This window comes from Oncorhynchus gorbuscha, linkage group LG13, assembly GCF_021184085.1.
Source record: "Oncorhynchus gorbuscha isolate QuinsamMale2020 ecotype Even-year linkage group LG13, OgorEven_v1.0, whole genome shotgun sequence".
Classification (NCBI taxonomy): Eukaryota; Metazoa; Chordata; class Actinopteri; order Salmoniformes; family Salmonidae; genus Oncorhynchus; species Oncorhynchus gorbuscha.
The window spans coordinates 99,800,852-99,823,624 of NC_060185.1; the positions used below are offsets into that span (position 1 = coordinate 99,800,852).

At 46.9% G+C, this 22,773-nt stretch overlaps 1 protein-coding gene across 1 annotated transcript in view; it reads right to left on the reverse strand.

The window, feature by feature from the left end:
- ergic1 (endoplasmic reticulum-golgi intermediate compartment 1) overlaps nt 1-22,136 on the reverse strand; it is a 57,978-nt gene extending 35,842 nt beyond the window's left edge. Inside the window, 3 exon segments of the mRNA XM_046296257.1 lie at nt 3,265-3,345; nt 11,192-11,253; nt 21,980-22,136. Coding sequence (XP_046152213.1) covers nt 3,265-3,345; nt 11,192-11,253; nt 21,980-21,999 — 163 coding nt within the window. The 5' untranslated portion in view covers nt 22,000-22,136.
- Nucleotides 22,137-22,773: the final 637 nt, after the last annotated feature.

Below are 22,773 nucleotides of genomic sequence, written 5' to 3' on the forward strand. Positions count from 1 at the left end.
ATGTTAGCATAATATCCCATCAGAGAGATGTCTTTATGTTAGCATAATATCCCATCAGAGAGATGTCTCCATGTTAGCATAATATCCCATCAGAGAGATGTCTCCATGTTAGCATAATATCCCATCAGAGAGATGTCTCCATGTTCCATAATATCCCATCAGAGAGATGTCTCCGTTAGCATAATATCCCATCAGAGAGATGTCTCCATGTTAGCATAATATCCCATCAGAGAGATGTCTTTATGTTAGCATAATATCCCATCAGAGAGATGTCTCCATGTTAGCATAATATCCCATCAGAGAGATGTCTCCATGTTAGCATAATATCCCATCAGAGAGAGGTCTCCATGTTAGCATAATATCCCATCAGAGATGTCTATGTTAGCATAATATCCCATCAGAGAGATGTCTTTATGTTAGCATAATATCCCATCAGAGAGATGTCTCCATGTTAGCATAATATCCCATCAGAGAGATGTCTCCATGTTAGCATAATATCCCATCAGAGAGATGTCTTTATGTTAGCATAATATCCCATCAGAGAGATGTCTCCATGTTAGCATAATATCCCATCAGAGAGATGTCTCCATGTTAGCATAATATCCCATCAGAGAGAGGTCTCCATGTTAGCATAATATCCCATCAGAGATGTCTATGTTAGCATAATATCCCATCAGAGAGATGTCTTTATGTTAGCATAATATCCCATCAGAGAGATGTCTTTATGTTAGCATAATATCCCATCAGAGAGATGTCTCCATGTTAGCATAATATCCCATCAGAGAGATGTCTCCATGTTAGCATAATATCCCATCAGAGAGATGTCTCCATGTTAGCATAATATCCCATCAGAGATATGTCTCCATGTTAGCATAATATCCCATCAGAGAGATGTCTCCATGTTAGCATAATATCCCATCAGAGAGATGTCTCCATGTTAGCATAATATCCCATCAGAGAGATGTCTCCATGTTAGCATAATATCCCATCAGAGAGATGTCTCCATGTTAGCATAATATCCCATCAGAGAGATGTCTCCATGTTAGCATAATATCCCATCAGAGAGATGTCTCCATGTTAGCATAATATCCCATCAGAGAGATGTCTCCATGTTAGCATAATATCCCATCAGAGAGATGTCTCCATGTTAGCATAATATCCCATCAGAGAGATGTCTCCATGTTAGCATAATATCCCATCAGAGAGATGTCTCCATGTTAGCATAATATCCCATCAGAGAGATGTCTCCATGTTAGCATAATATCCCATCAGAGAGATGTCTCCATGTTAGCATAATATCCCATCAGAGAGATGTCTCCATGTTAGCATAATATCCCATCAGAGAGATGTCTCCATGTTAGCATAATATCCCATCAGAGAGATGTCTCCATGTTAGCATAATATCCCATCAGAGAGATGTCTCCATGTTAGCATAATATCCCATCAGAGAGATGTCTCCATGTTAGCATAATATCCCATCAGAGAGATGTCTTTATGTTAGCATAATATCCCATCAGAGAGATGTCTTTATGTTAGCATAATATCCCATCAGAGAGATGTCTCCATGTTAGTTACGGCACCAGACGAGTCACAAAGCATCAGAATGAACACATGACATCCTCATTCTTGAGCAACACTCGTTACGTTTCTGTCTTTGTTACGTCTTTAAAACAAAAGGAAATAATTAGATTTTGGGCATTTTTTACATTTCACACGTGAAGCCCAGAGGGAGTGGATAGATGGTCCAGAACCAACACAGATTAGTCTAGCATTGTAAGGATAGATGGTCCCAAACCAACACAGATTAGTCTAGCATTGTAAGGATAGATGGTCCAGAACCAACACATATTAGTCTAGCATTGTAAGGATAGATGGTCCCAAACCAACACAGATTAGTCGAGCATTGTAAGGATAGATGGTCCAGAACCAACACAGATTAGTCTAGCATTGTAAGGACAGATGATGTCCCTAATCAACATTGTAAAGGGTAAAACTCTTATGTCTATAATGTATTTTTGTTGTGTGTATGGACCCCGGGAAGATCAGCTGTCAACTAGATGTCGTCATGGCATCAGCTGACGGCGATACAGATATAGAAGGGGAGATGAAGTCCCCAAATAATTGATTTGGAGTCAGATATGTGGGCGTCAACGTAATAGTAAAACCGTTAGGAAAACCAAGTACATCTTCACCATGGACTTAACATCTCCCTCACTAACTTTAAGCACCAGCTGTCAGAGCAGCTCACAGATCACTGCACCTGTACATAGCCCATCTGTAAACAGCCCATCTATCTACCTCATCCCCATAGTGTATTTATTTATTTATCTTGCTCCTTTGCACCCCAGTATCTCTACTTGCACATTCATCTTCTGGACATTATCACTCCAGTGTTTAAATGCTAAATTGTAATTACTTCGCCACTATGGCCTATTTATTACCTTATTACCTCTCTCTTATCCTACCTCATTTGCTGTATATAGAGTTTCCTATTGTATTATTGTATGTTTTGTTACCTCCATGTGTAACTCTGTTTTGTTTTCTGTGTCAAACCGCTTTGCTTTATCTTGGCCAGGTCGCAGTTGTAAATGAGAACTTGTTCTCAACTGGTCTACCTGGTTAAATAAAGGTGATCTGGTCTACCTGGTTAAATAAAGGTGATCTGGTCTACCTGGTTAAATAAAGGTGATCTGGTCTACCTGGTTAAATAAAGGTGATCTGGTCTACCTGGTTACATAAAGGTGATCTGGTCTACCTGGTTAAATAAAGGTGATCTGGTCTACCTGGTTAAATAAAGGTGATCTGGTCTACCTGGTTAAATAAAGGTGATCTGGTCTACCTGGTTAAATAAAGGTGATCTGGTCTACCTGGTTAAATAAAGGTGATCTGTTCTACCTGGTGAAATAAAGGTGAAATAAAACATTGTTTTTTTAAATCAACAGTTGAGTGGAGACGAGTGTGGCCGGTATCTCAGACGACACGGAGTGAAGGTAACCTGACCCGAGACCTGTGGTTAAGACAGGAGATATGGTGCTGTACTGTACTTACGGTTGATTGTCTATGAATGACGTCTGTTCATACCTCTGGATGTGGGGGGGTATTTCTGTGTGTTTTAGGGGAAACCCCAGATGAAGACCAAGAGCCAGAACAATAGAGAGTTTGATTAACTTCCACTGAATGTCTCTGGGATTTAAACCAGGAAAACATGTGCTCATCAGGTACTTTTAGTATTTAATGTGTCAGTGGAGGTAGAGGTGTGCGCACGTACTTACATTTCAGTGGCTATGAATCCCTTCAGCTCAGAGAGGAACAGAAACAACATGAAGACACAGCAGATAATGGACACTGTGGAGGAGAGAGGAGAGGAGAGGAGAGGAGAGGAGAGGAGAGGAGAGGAGAGGAGAGGAGAGGAGAGGAGAGGAGAGGAGAGGAGAGGAGAGGAGAGGAGAGGAGAGGAGAGGAGAGGAGAGGAGAGGAGAGGAGAGGAGAGGAGAGGAGAGGAGAGGAGAGGAGAGGAGAGGAGAGGAGAGGAGAGGAGAGGAGAGGAAGGTCCACAGTTAGATTTGTTTATTGAGCGATACACACTGCTATTAAACCCAATAAAGGATTTTGGGCTGAGACCCTCTCCCCCTCTGCTCTGAGTAGACATGCTGCTCTTCCTCCTCCGTTCATCCCCCTCTGCTCTGAGTACACATGCTGCTCTTCCTCCTCCGTTCATCCCCCTCTGCTCTGAGTAGACATGCTGCTCTTCCTCCTCCGTTCATCCCCCTCTGCTCTGAGTAGACATGCTGCTCTTCCTCCTCCGTTCATCCCCCTCTGCTCTGAGTAGACATGCTGCTCTTCCTCCTCCGTTCATCCCCCTCTGCTCTGAGTAGACATGCTGCTCTTCCTCCTCCGTTCATCCCCCTCTGCTCTGAGTAGACATGCTGCTCTTCCTCCTCCGTTCATCCCCCTCTGCTCTGAGTAGACATGCTGCTCTTCCTCCTCCGTTCATCCCCCTCTGCTCTGAGTAGACATGCTGCTCTTCCTCCTCCGTTCTTCCCCCTCTGCTCTGAGTAGACATGCTGCTCTTCCTCCTCCGTTCTTCCCCCTCTGCTCTGAGTAGACATGCTGCTCTTCCTCCTCCGTTCTTCCCCCTCTGCTCTGAGTAGACATGCTGCTCTTCCTCCTCCGTTCTTCCCCCTCTGCTCTGAGTACACATGCTGCTCTTCCTCCTCCGTTCTTCCCCCTCTGCTCTGAGTACACATGCTGCTCTTCCTCCTCCGTTCATCCCCCTCTGCTCTGAGTACACATGCTGCTCTTCCTCCTCCGTTCATCCCCCTCTGCTCTGAGTACACATGCTGCTCTTCCTCCTCCGTTCTTCCCCCTCTGCTCTGAGTACACATGCTGCTCTTCCTCCTCCGTTCATCCCCCTCTGCTCTGAGTAGACATGCTGCTCTTCCTCCTCCGTTCTTCCCCCTCTGCTCTGAGTACACATGCTGCTCTTCCTCCTCCGTTCTTCCCCCTCTGCTCTGAGTACACATGCTGCTCTTCCTCCTCCGTTCTTCCCCCTCTGCTCTGAGTACACATGCTGCTCTTCCTCCTCCGTTCATCCCCCTCTGCTCTGAGTACACATGCTGCTCTTCCTCCTCCGTTCATCCCCCTCTGCTCTGAGTAGACATGCTGCTCTTCCTCCTCCGTTCATCCCCCTCTGCTCTGAGTAGACATGCTGCTCTTCCTCCTCCGTTCTTCCCCCTCTGCTCTGAGTAGACATGCTGCTCTTCCTCCTCCGTTCTTCCCCCTCTGCTCAGTGACATTTCTCTTCCTCCTAACATTTATTTAACCCTCTGCAATTAAGAACAAATGCTGCTCTTTCCTGACGTTCTTCCCCCTCTGCTCTGAGTACACATGACTGCTCTTCCTCCTCCGTTCTAGGCCCCCTCTGCTCTGAGTACACATGCTGCTCTTCCTCCTCCGTTCATCCCAATCTCTGCTCTGAGTACACATGCTGCTCTTCCTCCTCCGTTCATCCCCCCTCTGCTCTGAGTACACATGCTGCTCTTCCTCCTCCGTTCTTCACCCCTCTGCTCTGAGTACACATGCTGCTCTTCCTCCTCCGTTCTTCCCCCTCTGCTCTGAGTACACATGAGGCGGGGACTGGGCTCTTAAACCTCCGTTCATCCCCTCTAATCTGGTAATGAGTGCTTTTCCTAATCCGTTCTTCCCCCTCTGCTCTGAGTACCATGCTTTTCCTCCTCCGTTCTTCATCCTCTGCTCTGAGAACATGCTTTATTCAAATCCTGATCTTCACAGTCTGTTCTAAAAGAATGATGCTGCTTTTAAATGTTTGCAATATCTGGTAGGAGAGACATGCTGCTCTTCCTCCTCCGTTCTAGCCCCCTCTGCTCAGTGTAGCCCTTTTCTTAAAACGTAACATTTATTTAACCAGGCAAGTCAATTAAGAACAAATTCTTATTTACAATGCCCAGCCTACCCCAGCCCAGCCCAGGGGACCCCAGACTAGGCCTACCCCAGACTAGGCCTACCCCGGCCAACGCTGGCCAATTGCCCTGCCCTATGGGACTCCCAATCAGGGGACCGATTATGATACAGCCTGGATTCGAACCAGGGTGCCTTAGCCCAGCCCAGGGGACCGGCGGGAGCATCACAGGGGACTTTGTTAATCTCATTCACACGTTCCTCTGTCATGTGTAAGAAGGGGACCGGCGGTAAGCCATTCGGACATACTGTACAATGGCACGGACCAGTATTTTAATTTCATTTTTTGGGGAGGCGGGGACTTGGGCTCATAAACCTATGCATCAGCTCTAATATGGTAATGAGTGTTTTGAATTAATCAGCGCCTTAGAAATCGCTGTGACCATGTTTTCCACTCAGTTTCATCCTGTTGTTGAACGGCTTTATTCAAATTGATCATCACAGTGAGGGGTGTTTTAAAAGAATGATACTGTTTTAAATGTATTTGCAATATCAGAGTGGTAGGAGAGACCCAGCCCAGCGGCTGAGTACCAGCCCAGCGGACCGGCGGGTAGCCCAGCCGACCGGCGGGTAGCCCAGCCCAGGGGACCGGCGGGTAGCCCAGCCTACCGGCGGGTAGCCCAGCCCAAGGGGACCGGCGGGTAGCCCAGCCCAGCGGACCGGCGGGTAGCCCGGACCAGGGGACCGGCGGGTAGCCCGGACCAGGGGACCGGCGGGTAGCCCGGACCAGGGGACCGGCGGGTAGCCCGGACCAGGGGACCGGCGGGTAGCCCGGACCAGGGGACCGGCGGGTAGCCCAGCCCAGGGGACCGGCGGGTAGCCCGGACCAGGGGACCGGCGGGTAGCCCGGACCAGGGGACCGGCGGGTAGCCCAGCCCAGGGGACCGGCGGGTAGCCCAGCCCAGCGGACCGGCGGGTAGCCCAGCCCAGCGGACCGGCGGGTAGCCCAGCCCAGCGGACCGGCGGGTAGCCCAGCCCAGGGGACAGGCGGGTAGCCCAGCCCAGCGGACCGGCGGGTAGCCCAGCCCAGCGGACAGGCGGGTAGCCCAGGCCAGGGGACAGGCGGGTAGCCCAGCCCAGGGGACCGGCGGGTAGCCCAGCCCAGGGGACCGGCGGGTAGCCCAGCCCAGGGGACCGGCGGGTAGCCCAGCCCAGGGGAGCCCAGGGGACCGGCGGCCCAGGGGCCCAGCCCAGGGGACCGGCGGCCCAGGGGACCGGCGGGTAGCCCAGCCCAGCGGACCGGCAGGTAGCCCAGCGTACCGGCGTGTAGCCTAGCGGACCAGGGTCTGTAGAGGGGGAGAGGAAGGTGTGTAGAGGGGGAGAGGAAGGTGTGTAGAGGGGGGAGAGGAAGGTGTGTAGAGGGGGAGAGGAAGGGTGTAGAGGGGGAGAGGAAGGTGTGTAGAGGGGGGAGAGGAAGGGTGGAGGGGGAGAGGAAGGTGTGTAGAGGGGGAGAGGGGGGAGAGGGGGAGAGGGTGTGTAGAGGGGGGAGAGGAAGGTGTGTAGAGGGGGAGAGGAAGGTCTGAAGAGGGGGAGAGGAGGGGCTATAGGGAGGAGGGCGGGGCTATAGGGAGTTCACTATGTTCTACCAGAGGAAAACAATGGAGCATAGCCATTCCTTATCGATATGAAAGAAATGGCTACTTACTGTAAGTACTAGAAATAATATGGTATCAATATGGTATCCTACCATCTGGTATAATACATGGAATCTGTGCCATGTTTCTTTACACTAATTAAATAGCATTTAGTCTTCACAAAAAGACAAGGGGTGCCCCTCTGAGTACATTCTGTAGGGGTCAGTGGTCAAAATAGAGTTGGAAAAGACTAGAGAGAGCGAGAGAGAGACTCACTCAGCCTCAATGACATCAGAATGTGACCTGCCTCCGGTGATGTCAGAGGGCAGGAGATCTTTGTGGGCTATACTCGGCCTTGTCTCAGGATGGTAAGTTGGTGGTTGAAGATATCTCTCTAGTGGTGTGGGGGCTGTGATTTGGCAAAGTGGGTGGGGTTATATCCTTCCTGTTTGGCCCTGTCCGGGGGTGTCATCGGATGGGGCCACAGTGTCTCCTGACCACTCCTGTCTCAGCCTCCAGTATTTATGCTGCAGTAGTTTGTGTCGAGGGGCTAGGGTCAGTCTGTTATATCTGGAGTATTTCTCCTGTCTTATCCTGTGTCCTGTGTGAATTTAAGTATGCTCTGTCTAATTCTCTCTCTCCCTCCCCTCCCGGAGGACCTGAGCCCCTAGGACCATGCCTCAGGACTATCTGGCATGACTCCTTGCTGTCCCCAGTCCACCTGGCCATGCTGCTGCTCCAGTTTCAACTGTTCTGCCTGCGGCTATGGAACCCTGACCTGTTCACCGGATGTGCTACATGTACCAGACCTGCTGTTTTTAACTCTCTAGAGACAGCAGGAGCGGTAGAGATACTCTTAATGATCAACTATGAAAAGCCAAATGACATTTACTCCTGAGGTGCTGACTTGCTGCACCCTCAACAACTACTGCGATTACTATTATTTGACCCTGCTGGTCATCTATGAACTTTTGAACATTGTGGCCATGTTCTGTTATAATCTCCACCCAGCACAGCCAGAAGAGGATTGGCCACCCCACATAGCCTGGTTCCTCTCTAGATTTATAATCTCCACCCCTCATAGCCTGGTTCCTCTCTAGGTTTCTTCCTAGGTTGTGGCCTTTCTAGGGAGTTTTTCCTAGCCACCGTGCTTCTACACCTGCATTGCTTGTTGTTTGGGGTTTTAGGCTGGGTTTCTGTACAGCACTTTGAGATATCAGCTGATGTACGAAGGGATTTATAAATACATTTGAATGTCAACAGTGTTTACATTCTGCCTTGATGTCATCAGGGATGGGCCAATGATGAATCAATGCTGGTAATGATTAGGAAACAAACAAAACAACCACATAGTTGATCTCCTAGTAATCCCAGTGTATAATCACTGTCAGGCGCCCGACACTGTGACAGCCTGGTGACGAAACAGGAAAACAACATGACAGAACAAAGAAACAAAAGATTCCACTGGATACCAGAGGACTGACTGACAGTTCTAGAATGCCAGAGGACTGACTGACAGTTCTAGAATGCCTGAGGGCAGAGGGGGCGGGGCACAAGAAATCATTATCATTCTCTTACACATGTGTGTTTCCCCTGAGTAATGACAGGTATCCACCTAGCCAGTGGTGCCATGTGTTTAATAAGGAAGTTCAGGGACCGGGGGGGCAGTTAGAATGGTTCTCTTGCAAGGTGGGGGGGAGATTTTGGATGTGGCAATTTATTTATTTTTTAATTAAAAAATGTATTTATTTAACATCTGTTTAACCAGGCTAGTCAGTTAACAAATTATTATTTACAATGACGGCCTACACCGAGCCAAACCCGGACGATGCTGGGCCAATTGTTAGCCGCCCTATGAGACTCCCAATCACGGCCGGGGGTGATACAAATTGGATTGGAAACAGGGTGTCTGTAGTGACACCTCTAGCACTGTGATGTGGTGCCTTAGACCACTGAACCAGGGTCTGTAGTGACGCCTCTAGCACTGAGATGTCTTAGACCTCTGAACCAGGGTCTGTAGTGACACCTCTAGCACTGAGATGTCTTAGACCTCTGAACCAGGGTCTGTAGTGACACCTCTAGCACTGAGATGTCTTAGACCTCTGAACCAGGGTCTGTAGTGACACCTCTAGCACTGAGATGCAGTGCCTTAGACTGCAGCGCCACCTGTGAGCCCAAGACCCACAAGCTACAGCGGCCCCTCACGATGAGCTCTATTGTTGAGGGCCATACAGCGGCCAACGCTCTAACCACTAGGCTACGCTGCTATATATATATATATATTAACCGGAAGGTTGCGAGTTCAAACCCCCAGCTGACAAGGTACAAATCTGTCGTTCTGCCCCTGAACAGGCAGTTAACCCACTGTTCCCAGGCCGTCATTGAAAATAAGAATGTGTTCTTAACTGACTTATTTTTGACAATCATTATGCCCAATTCGATGATGCTAGATTGCAGGCAAAAGCTGTTTCTGGTGATTAAAAGTTAGAGAATTGAGATTTTTTTCAATTAGTTAGTTAATTCTCTAACTAATTGGCTACGGTGTATGTAAACATACCTGCACTCTGACAGGTGAGTAGACCTGCAGAACCACGAGGTGACAGGTACAGTTGTGCCCAAAAGGTTTGATAATGACACAAAAATGAAATTTCACGAAGTCTGCTGCCTCAGTTTGTATGATGGCAATTTGCATATACTCCAGAATGTTATGAAGAGTGATCAGATGGAATTGCAATTAATTGCAAAGTCCCTCTTTGCCATGCAAATGAACTGAATCCCCAAAAAACATTTCCACTGCATTTCAGCCCTGCCACAAAAGGACCAGCTGACATGGTGTCAGTGATTCTCTTGTTAACACAGGTGTGAGTGTTGATGAGGACAAAGCTGGAGATCACTCTGTCATGCTGATTGAGTTCAAATAACAGACTGGAAGCTTCAAAAGGAGGGTGAAGCTTGGAATCATTGTTCTTCCTCTGTCAACCATGGTTACCTGCAAGGAAACACATGCCTTCAAATGCTTTGCACAAAAAGGGCTTCACAGGTAAGGATATTGCTGCCAGTAAGATTGCACCTAAATCAACCATTTATCGGATCATCAAGAACTTCAAGGAGAGCGGTTCAATTGTTGTGAAGAAGGCTTCAGGGCCCCAAGAAAGTCCAGCAAGAGCCAGAACCATCTCCTAAAGTTGCTTCAGCTGCTGGATCAGGGCACCACCAGTGCAGAGCTTGCTCAGGAATGGCAGCAGGCAGGCGTGAGTGCATCTGCACGCACAGTGAGGCTAAGACTTTTAGAGGATGGCCTGGTGTCAAGAAGGGCAGCAAAGAAGCCACTTCTCTCCAGGAAAAACATCAGGGACAGACTGATATTCTGCACAAGGTACAGTGATTGGACTGCTGAGGACTGGGCTCTCTGATGAATCCCCTTTCCGATTGTTTGGGGCATCCAGAAAAAAACTTGTCCGGATGAGGACAAGGTGAGCGCTACCATCAGTCCTGTGTTATGCCAACAGTAAAGCATCCTGAGACCATTCATGAGTGGGGTTGCTTCTCAGCCAAGGGAGTGGGCTCACTCACAATTTTGCCTAAGAACACAGCCATGAATAAAGAATGGTTACCAACACATCCTCCGAGAGCAACCTCTCCCAACCATCCAGAAAAAGTTTGGTGACAAACAATGCCTTTTCCAGCATGATGGAGCACCTGCCTTCAGTCTGGATGTGGCCCAGAAGTTAATTGACAGCATGCCAGGGAGGATGGCAGAGGTCATGAAAAAGAAGGGTCAACACAGCAAATATTGACTCTTTGCACCAACTTCATGTAATTGTCAATAAAACCCTTTGACACTTGTGAAAGTATTGTAATTATACTCCAGTATCCATAGTAACATCTGACAAAAATATCTAAAGACACTGAAGCAGCGAACTTTGTGAAAATTCATATTTCTGTTGTTCTCAAAACTTTTGGCCACGACTGCACATACATGAACTCTGACAGGTGAGTAGACTAGCTGAACCATGATAAGTGGTGTGTGTGTGTGTGTGTGTGTGTGTGTGTGTGTGTGTGTGTGTGTGTGTGTGTGTGTGTGTGTGTGTGTGTGTGTGTGTGTGTGTGTGTGTGTGTGTGTGTGGAGGGCTACTCACCCACAGCTCCTGTGTACGTGGGCTGGGTCAGGTCTTTGGGTACTTTCCTGTAGATATCCAACCTAATGGAAGAGAAAGAGGGAGGGGTTAGGAAAAAAAAAACAGCAATGAACGGGGTTCACAAGATGACAGAAAGGACACAAAATCAGTTAGGTGCAACTTTAGGCACTCTATCATGTACGACCTATCGTCCTTTAGGTGCAATCACTGAGAGCATTACCTTGATTATCTCTCAATATCACAAGAATGATGCGAGTGAAGTTTAGTCTTGAGCTGTTGGTTGGTTATCTTGTAATGTAGCAGTGAATCATTCTTAAAAGCATTACTTATTTAGTTTATATATAAATACTACCAAATAGGGCAATCTTCTGTATAACACCCTTGTCACAACACGACTGATTGGCTCAAACGCAATTAAAAAGGAAATATATTGTCCAAATTAACAAGGCACGCCTGTTAACCTCGCTGGGATATGTGGGACGCTAGCATCCCACCTGGCCAATAGCCAGGGAAAATGCAGAGCGCCAAATTCAAACAAATTACTATAAAAATCAAACTTTCGTTAAATCACACATGCAAGATAGCAAATTAAAGCTACATTGTTGTGGAATATGTCCCATAAACATCACAAATTGTCCTTTTGTTCGATTAATTCCGCCGATATATACCAAAAATATACTCAGATTATTGCTTTTTCGGTAAAGTTTTTTTAAATCTGACACAGCGGTTGCATTAATTAAGGAGAAGTGTATCTATAATTCTGTGCATAATACTATTTTCATCAACATTTTATGAGCATTTCTGTAAATTGATGTGGCTCTCTGCAAAAATCACTGGATGTTTTGGAACTACTGAACGTAACGCGCCAATGTAAAATCAGATTTTTGGATATAATTATTTACTTTACCGAACAAAACATGTACTCCCTTTCGTTGGAAAATGACAGTCTTTTTCTGTGACTAGTTGCTGACCTAACATAATCATATGTTCTGCTTTCGCCGAAAATAGTTTTTGAAATCTGACACTGTGGTTGGAATACCGTGAGTTTTATCTTTAAAAATGGTGTAAAATACGTCTGTTTGAGGAATTTTAATGATGGTACTACTGTTGTTGTTTTGAATTTGCAGTTTCACTGGCTGTTGAGAGGTGGGACGCTAGCCTCTAGGTTCATTGAAATACATTCCAGGTGACTACCTCATGAAGCTGGTTGAGAGAATGCCAAGAGTGCAAAGGGTGGCTACTTTGAAGAATCTCAAATATATTTTCATTTGTTTAACACTTTTTTGGTTACTACATATGTGAAATGTCATAGTTTTGATGTCTTCACAATTATTCTACAACATAGAAAACAGTGAGAATAAAGAAAAACCCTGGAATGAGTTGGTGTCCAAACTTTTGACTGATACTGAATATATATGATGACTGCAAAAACGTTAGGACTTCTGGGATCCCATTTTCCCCTAATTTGTTTCTTTCTCAAAACCATTAAATCTCTAAATACTAAATCTGGATGAATCTGAGGTGTTGGTTCATAAGGAGACGAAGTGTGCAGATGATTTTGAGCTCGAGTGTTACATAGGTGGGCAGGATGCGCCTGAACTCAATTTCGAGTCTAGTAGCAAAGGGTCAGAATACTTCTGTAAATAAGTTATTTATGTTATTTATTATAATACATTTGACATAAAAATGTCAAAATACCTGTTTTTGTTTTGTCATAATGGGGTATTGTGATGTCATTACGGGGTATTGTGATGTCATTACGGGGTATTGTGATGTCATTACGGGGTATTGTGATGTCATGGGGCGGCAGGGTAGCCTAGTGGTTAGAGCGTTGGACTAGTAACCGGAAGGTTGCAAGTTCAAAACCCCGAGCTGACAAGGTACAAATCTGTCGTTCTGCCCCTGAACAGGCAAGTTAACCCACTGTTCCTAGGCCGTCATTGAAAATAAGAATTTGTTCTTTACTGATCTTGCCTGGTTAAAAAAGATAAAATAAAAATGTAAAGAAAGTTGTTAATAGTTCCCTTGTTTTTTTAGAGATATCAATACCACATGCCGTAAAAATCAGATTTTTGATTTGTCAAAACTACTACGGGACCAGGAAACACTTGAGCAATCCCTTAGTTTTCTCAAACTAGGTTAAAAGAAATGGGCCGAATTTGGTCATTTAAACACCACTTCTGGTTCTAAATTTGGATATGAGGATTTAAGTGAGACTGCTTTTAACAGCGCCACCTATAGGCCAACCGGTGGCATTCTGTTTAACCAAGCTTCTGTGTACCAAATTTAGACAAAAAGTGACCAACCTATGCTTGAGATATTTGGCAAAGTTATTTGAAAGAGAGAGCGAGACAGGAGAGGAGAGTGGTGGTGAGAGAGGGGGGGATTTTCAGCACATTTTATATTCCCAGAATACTTTGCAGCATTACTGAAGAGCAGTGGAATGTTAGCTCTGAAACACAGCCATGATAAACAGGCCCAGACTCACACATTCCTGAAATCTGACCCCAGCAATGACCTATTAACCCCCAACACACAGACAGCCACATGGAAAAGTACACAAGACACACCAAACATCTGAAAACACACACCCACACCATCTCACACCATTCAGCATTGGCCTCAATGTACAGGAAGATGTGTAGGGTCAGCATTGGCCTCATTGTACAGGAAGACCAGATAGTTGCTCATTTGCTACTAAAACTGGAAGTCAATAACACATCAAGACTGTGTTCTATGCTACTACTGGACCCAGGAAACACTGCTCTAGACTACTACTACCAGGAAACACTGCTCTAGACTACTACTGGACCCAGAAACACTGCTCTAGACTGCTCTAGACTACTACTGGACCCAGGAAACACTGCTCTAGACTACTACTGGACCCAGGAAAACACTGCTCTAGACTACTACTGGACCCAGGAAACACTGGACTACTAACCCAGAAAACACTGCTCTAGACTACTACTGGACCCAGAAAACACTGCTCTAGACTACTACTGGACCCAGAAAACACTGCTCTAGACTACTACTGGACCCAGGAAACACTGCTCTAGACTACTACTGGACCCAGAAAACACTGCTCTAGACTACTACTGGACCCAAACACTGCTCTAGACTACTACTGGACCCAGGACTGCTCTAGACCTACTGGGAAACACTGCTCTAGACTACTGGACCCAGGAAACACTGCTCTAGACTACTACTGGACCCAGGAAACACTGCTCTAGACTACTACTGGACCCAGAAAACACTGCTCTAGACTACTACTGGACCCAGGAAACACTGCTCTAGACTACTACTGGACCCAGAAAACACTGCTCTAGACTACTACAGGACCAGGAAACACTGCTCTAGACTACTACTGGACCCAGGAAACACTGCTCTAGACTACTACTGGACCCACGAAACACTGCTCTAGACTACTACTGGACCCAGGAAACACTGCTCTAGACTACTACTGGACCCAGGAAACACTGCTCTAGACTACTACAGGACCAGGAGACACTGCTCTAGACTACTGGACCAGGAAACACTGCTCTAGACTGGACCCAGGAAACACTGCTCTAGACTACTACTGGACCCAGAAAACACTGCTCTAGACTACTACTGGACCCAGGAAACACTGCTCTAGACTACTACTGGACCCAGGAAACACTGCTCTAGACTACTACTGGACCCAGGAAACACTGCTCTAGGACCCAGGAAACACTGCTCTAGACTACTACTGGACCAGGAAACACTGCTCTAGGGACCAGGAGACACTGCTCTAGGACAAATACGGGACCTGGAAACACTGCTCTAGGACAAATACGGGACCTGGAAACACTGCTCTAGGACAAATACGGGACCAGGAAACACTGCTCTAGACTACTACGGGACCAGGAAACACTGCTCTAGACTACTACGGGACCTGGAAACACTGCTCTCGACTACTACTGAACCAGGAAACACTGCTCTCGACTACACTACTGAACCAGGAAACACTGCTCTCGACTACTACTGAACCAGGAAACACTGCTCTCGACTACTACTGAACCAGGAAACACTGCTCTCGACTACTACTGAACCAGGAAACACTGCTCTCGACTACTACTGAACCAGGAAACACTGCTCTCGACTACTACTGAACCAGGAAACACTGCTCTCGACTACTACTGAACCAGGAAACACTGCTCTCGACTACTACTGAACCAGGAAACACTGCTCTAGGACAAATACGGGACCAGGAAACACTGCTCTAGACTACTACGGAACCAGGAAACACTGCTCTAGACTACTACGGAACCATTTCATCAGCTGTCTGGGTGGCTGGTCTCAGAAAATCCCGCAAGCAAAGAAGCCGGATGTGGAGGTCCTGAACTGGTATGGTTACACGTGGACTGCGGTTGTAAGGCCCGTACTACCAAATTCTCTAAAACAGCGTTGGAGGTGGCTTATAGTAGAGAAATTAACATTAAATTATCTGGTAACCGCTACGGTGGACATTCCTGCACTCAGCATGCCAACTACATCGCCCCGTCAAAACTTGGGAAAGCTGTGGCATTGTGTTGTGTGACAAAACTGCAAATTCTAGAGGCTTTTTGGCTTATATTGTCCCCAGCACAAGGTGCACCTGTGTAATGATCATGCTGTTTAATCAGCTTCTAGATAATCGATCAACCCGACGGGTGTGGTTTATCTTGGCCATGGAGAAATGCTCACAAACAGGGATGTGCACAAATTTGTGCACAAAATTTGAGAGAATAAAAGCTTTTTGATCCCAGAAATGAGATCTGTTAATTCAGATCATGAAACATGGGCCCAACACTTTTCATGTGTTTGTATTGTTGTTTAGTATAGATAATACTCGCATCCACTACAAGACCATGGTGCTTGCCTACGGAGCTGTGAGGGGAACGGCACCTCAGTACCTCCAGGCTCTGATCAGGCCCTACACCCAAACAAGGGCACTGCGTTCATCCACCTCTGGCCTGCTCGCCTCCCTACCACTGAGGAAGTACAGTTCCCGCTCAGCCAAAACAGTCAAAACCGTTCGCTGCTCTGGCCCCCCAATGGTGGAACAAACTCCCTCACGACGCCAGGACAGCAGAGTCAATCACCACCTTCCGGAGACACCTGAAACCCCACCTCTTTAAGGAATACCTAGGATAGGATAAAGTAGTCCTTCTCACCCCCCCCCCCCCTTAAAAGATTTAGATGCACCATTGTAAAGTGACTGTTCCACTGGATGTCATAAGGTGAATGCACCAATTTGTAAGTCGCTCTGGATAAGAGCGTCTGCTAAATGACTTAAATGTAAATGTAAATGTAATAATAAAGAAGATGTATGTGTATTTTTTCCGACAGCAGTTGTGCCACCGTCTCTGCAGGTCATACCAGGAGGCCACCACAGAGGCTACAGTATCCGCTCCACACCTCCCCCGTATGGCCCGTCGCCTCTTACCACTATCCAGCCCAAGTAGCCCACGTCCTCTGAAGTGACTGGCTGGAGAGCTCCACCTCAGACTTCTCCATACACTGACTAAGCTACATGCAAACCGTTTTTCTGTCTTTATAAGTAGACGGTTTACCTTCCTGCTTGAAACGTGCACTTGACGTGTTGGGTTCTCTGGGACAGCTAGCTAGTTGGATGTGGAGTGAAACATGGTCTTGACGTGTTGAGTTCTCTGGCACAGCTAGCTAGCTGGATGTGGAGTGGGGCGGCTAGCTAGTTGGATGTGGAGTGGGGCGGCTAGCTAGCTGGATGTGGAGTGGGGCGGCTAGCTAGCTGGATGTGGAGTGGGGCGGCTAGCTAGCTGGATGTGGAGTGGGGCGGCTAGCTAGCTGGATGTGGAGTGGGGCGGCTAGCTAGCTGGATGTGGAGTGGGGCGGCTAGCTAGCTGGATGTGGAGTGGGGCGGCTAGCTAGCTCGATGTGGAGTGGGGGGCAGCTCGATGTGGAGCTAGCTGGATGTGGAGTGGGACGGCTAGCTAGCTGGATGTGGAGTGGGACGGCTAGCTAGCTGGATGTGGAGTGGGACGGCTAGCTAGCTGGATGTGGAGTGGGGCGGCAAGCTAGCTGGATGTGGAGTGGGGCGGCAAGCTAGCTGGATGTGGAGTGGGACAGCTAGCAAGCTGGATGTGGAGTGGGACAGCTAGCAAGCTGGATGTGGAGTGGGACAGCTAGCTAGCTGGGTGTGGAGTGGGACAGCTAAGCTAGCTGGCTGGTGGAGTGGGACAGCTAGCTAGCTGGGTGTGGAGTGGGGCAGCTAAGCTAGCTAGCTGGATGTGGAGTGGGACAGCTAGCAAGCTGGATGTGGAGTGGGACAGCTAGCTAGCTGGGTGTGGAGTGGGGCAGCTAAGCTAGCTAGCTGGATGTGGAGTGGGACAGCGAGCTAGCTGGATGTGGAGTGGGACAGCGAGCTAGCTGGATGTGGAGTGGGACAGCTAGCTAGCTGGATGTGGAGTGGGACAGCTAGCTAGCTGGATGTGGAGTGGGACAGCTAGCTAGCTGGATGTGGAGTGGGACAGCTAGCTAGCTGGATGTGGAGTGGGACAGCTAGCTAGCTGGATGTGGAGTGGGACAGCTAGCTAGCTGGATGTAGAGTGGGGCAGCTAGCTAGCTGGATGTAGAGTGGGGCAGCTAGCTAGCTGGATGTAGAGTGGGGCAGCTAGCTAGCTGGATGTGGAGTGGGGCAGCTAGCTAGCTGGATGTGGAGTGGGGCAGCTAGCTAGCTGGATGTGGAGTGGGGCAGCTAGCTAGCTGGATGTGGAGTGGGGCAGCTAGCTAGCTGGATGTGGAGTGGGACAGCTAGCAAGCTGGATGTGGAGTGGGACAGCTAGCTAGCTGGGTGTGGAGTGGGACAGCTAGCTAGCTGGGTGTGGAGTGGGACAGCTAAGCTAGCTAGGTGTGGAGTGGGACAGCTAAGCTAGCTAGCTGGATGTGGAGTGGGACAGCTAGCTAGTTGGATGTAGAGTGGGGCAGCTAGCTAGCTGGATGTGGAGTGGGGCAGCTAGCTAGTTGGATGTAGAGTGGGGCAGCTAGCTAGCTGGATGTAGAGTGGGACAGCTAGCTAGTTGGATGTGGAGTGGGGCAGCTAGCTAGTTGGATGTGGAGTGGGACAGCTAGCTAGCTGGATGTGGAGTGGGACAGCTAGCTAGCTGGATGTGGAGTGGGACAGCTAGCTAGTTGGATGTGGAGTGGGGCAGCTAGCTAGTTGGATGTGGAGTGGGACAGCTAGCTAGTTGGATGTGGAGTGGGACAGCTAGCTAGCTAGATGTGGAGTGGGGCAGCTAGCTAGCTGGATGTAGAGTGGGTCAGCTAGCTAGCTGGATGTGGAGTGGGGCAGCTAGCTAGTTGGGTGTGGAGTGGGGCAGCTAGCTAGTTGGATGTGGAGTGGGACAGCTAGCTAGCTAGATGTGGAGTGGGACAGCTAGCTAGCTGGATGTGGAGTGGGACAGCTAGCTAGTTGGATGTGGAGTGGGTCAGCTAGCTAGTTGGGTGTGGAGTGGGGCAGCTAGCTAGTTGGATGTGGAGTGGGGCAGCTAGCTAGTTGGATGTGGAGTGGGGCCACACATTCTAAATGAGATTGTTAAATGTTCACATTCCAAAAAAGGTCTTTCAACTTCAGATCATTGTTAACTCATAGTAAACTCTGATCTTCCCCTGTGTTTGGGAATTAAAATGCCTCCCCCAATTCCCAACAGCAGTGGTTCCCAGCTCCAGTCCTACAGTACGCACAACAGTACACTGTGTGTTGTAGCCCTGGATAAACTCACCTGATTCAACTCATTGAAGGCCTGATGATTAGTTAACAAGTAGAATAAGGTGTGTTTGTCGAGGGCTACAACAAACTGTACTGCTGTGAGTACTGGAGTAGGGAACCACTGCCCTACAGGGCCCTGGTCAAAAGTAGTGCAATATGTAGGGGATAGTGTCATTTTGGACAAAACCAGTATCAGCGACATTCCCATAACGAGGTGTCTCACAGGTGGGTCGGTATTTAAGGTACGACTGTCTTGACGCAACACAGCAGGTTCTAAAGTACACATGGCACTTACCAGGGTCGTGTCGGGTAGAATGATTATCTTGATTCAACATTACACAACTTGAAGCCGCTCTTACAGCTCAGGCAGCCAGGCAAGTCCCAGTCCTGATGACAAGCAGTGTGCAAACAATGGCTGTGGGATTTGGAACGGTATACCCAGCCTGGGCTCAGAACATTTCGTATTATTCTGTACATAAATCTGAACCACTACTTTTACTATATGTAATGTTTCTTATGGTATGTGTTAATTTATGGATGTCCATCTATTTCGTATAATATGTTACGAATTGGAAAACAGTACAGGTTATGAATTTGCAAAATGTATGATTTTCTTTCACAAATTCTAGCTAGGTGGCTAACGTTGGCTAGGCTATGGGGTTAGCTAACATGCTAACTAGTTGCAAAGTAGCTAAAAAGTAACTCGTTGAAAAGTTGGTAAAATGCTAAAGTTGTCCATGAGGAGTTTCGAACTTGCAACCTATGGATTACTAGACGTTGATGTCATATGCCCCTTCATCCACCACCCTACTTTCGTTTTTGCCTTAAGTAACTATCGGTCTTATGTAACCATACCAAACGTAACATACACTATATATATATATATATACACAAAAGTATTTGGACACCACTTCAAATGAGTGGATTTGGCCATTTCATCAAATCTAACACACCGCCATGCAATCTCCATAGACAAACATTGTCAGTAGAATGGCCTTACTGAAGAGCTCAGTGACTTTCAACGTGACACTGTCACAGGATGCCACCTTTCCAACAAGTCAGTTGGTCAAATTTCTGCCCTGATAGAGCTGCCCCGGTCAACTATAAGGGCTGTTATTGTGAAGAGGAAACATCTAGGAGCAACAACGTCTCAGCCATAAAGTGGTAGGCCACACAAGCTCACAGAACGGGACCACCGAGTGCTGAAGCACTTTGCAAGTAAAAATCATCAGGACCCAGCAAACTGCCTCTGGAAGCATAGTCAGCACAATAACAGTTTGTCGGGAGCATCATGAAATGTGTTGCCATGTTTGAGCAGCCGCACACAAGCCAAAAATCACCATGTGAAATGCCAAGCATTGGCTAGAGTGGTGTAAAGCTCGCCGCCATTGGACTCTGGAGCAGTGAATCACGTGTCACCATCTGGCAGTCCAATGGACGAATCTTGGTTTGGCAGATGCCAGGAGAACACTACCTGCCCCAATGCATAGTGCCAACTGTAAAGTTTGGTGGAGGAATAATGGTCTGGGTCTGTTTTTCATGGTTCAGGCCCCTTAGTTCCAGCGAAGGGAAGTCTTAACGCTACAGCACACAATGACATTCTAGACGATTCTGATCTTCCAACTTTGTGGCAACAGTTTGGGTTAGGCCCTATCCTGTTTCAGCATGACAATGCCCCCGTGCGAGGTCCATACAGAAATGGTTTGTTGAGATCGGTGTGGAAGAACATGACTGGCCTGAGCTAAACCCCTTCAAACACCTTTGGGATAAATTGGAACGCCGACTGCGAGCCAGGCCTAATCGCCCAACCTACTACTGCTTGTGGCTGAATGGAAGCAAGTCCCTGCAGCAATGTTCCAACATCTAGTGGAAAGCCTTCCCAGAAGAGTGGAGGCTGTTATAGCAGCAATGTTCCAACATCTAGTGGAAAGCCTTCCCAGAAGAGCGGAGGCTGTTATAGCAGCAATGTCCCAACATCTAGTGGAAAGCCTTCCCAAAAGAGTGGAGGCTATTATAGCAGCAATGTTCCAACATCTAGTGGAAAGCCTTCCCAGAAGAGTGGAGGCTGTTATAGCAGCAATGTTCCAACATCTAGTGGAAAGCCTTCCCAGAAGAGTGGAGGCTGTTATAGCAGCAATGTTCCAACGTCTAGTGGAAAGCCTTCCCAGAAGAGTGGAGGCTGTTATAGCAGCAATGTTCCAACGGCTAGTGGAAAGCCTTCCCAGAAGAGTGGAGGCTGTTATAGCAGCAAAGGGGGGGGGACCAACTCCATATTAATGCTTTTGGAATGAGGTGATTGACGAGCAGGTGTCTACATACTTTTGTTAATGTAGTATTAGTTTACTAATTTGAGTGTCCCGGATTTACTTTTACTATGTTACTTCTAGTCTATGAGACCAGCCTGGTATAACGTGTGTGACCGCAGTCTGTTGGCGCTGTAGGTCCAACAGAGTATGAACCAGTACTCTACATCCTACACATGAGTCCTCATCCGCTCTCCTTCGTGCACCGAAGTACAATCATAATATAGGTGAAAGCATAGGTCATGACAGAAACAATGGCTGATATTAAATGGTCCAACAAAAGGAGAGAAAAAAAGTATTTGGATATTTACAAAATAAATAACATACTGCATAAATAATACAATGTAAGACAACAATAGCCTATAATTTAACGTATGTGTAATATAGCCTATTAAGTTTTATTTCACAATTAAAAGTTAAAGTGCCTTTTATTAGTGTTTTTCATGATGATAGCCTGTTAGCCTAGATGCTAAATAGTTCGTCTGAATGGGCATCTCTTCAGGCAAAACGGGTATACTTTTTGGACAATCTACTGACCCAATAAAACTGCAGCTGCCCGCAGATACAATATAATAGTACCTTGTTGTAGCAACTATCATACCGTTAACTTGTTGGCTCGTAAACTTAGAACAAGAGGATGGCAGGGGATTGTCTACATGCACAGAAGACAATTGTAAAAAAAAATATTACGAGTGTAATTTAAGCCTGAGAATTTTGAACCAAAATCCTTTTACTCACCTCCTCACATCGAAAACCATGATGTTTGCACGTTATTTGATGAGTATATTAAAACAATTGAGTTAACGGAAAAATCAGCACGGATTTCTCTACAATCCTACAGGTTGTTCATCGTTACCGGAGTGACGTCAGTTTAGGACGCTTTGCCAGAATCCTATTGGTTGAATTCACTTCCTGGTTGAAAGATTCTCTTTCCTGTCTTTTAAATTAAACCAGACCGTAGAGCTGTGTTAAAATACTCATACTAAACCACACTATTTGTAACGTGATTGGGTATATAGTATGATTATTGGTCATAGTATGGATATAGTTAGTATGCCAAAAGTTCCCCGATGTCGTACTAAAATCTCCAAAATATGAGGTTGACACGTATTTCCGTACGTTAGGGGCCATAATGCACTTCTTCAGGAAATTGACGTGGCTTCACATGGTTTGCACATTTGAAGGAAATGGCGGAAATAATGCAGTTGAAGTCCGACCAGAGCGGCTACAAATCCATTGCTTTAACTAATTATGACAAATGTTAAGAACATGTTGAGCAATGTAATAAAGTAATGACTTTAAAAGTTACTTACACTTTATGTTGGCTGACAGTTTGTTAGTTACGCTATCCATACAGCAGTATGTACTGGTATGTTAGTTACTGTTAGGTACCTAACGGTAGTTGGTTACTAATACATAGAATTTTCCAGGTAGTATATGAACTATAATATAACTATCCAACGTTTATTGACTTGATTATTTACATCATTCTTAACTAAATGGTATAGTTGTTGTGCTTTCTCAATGGACTT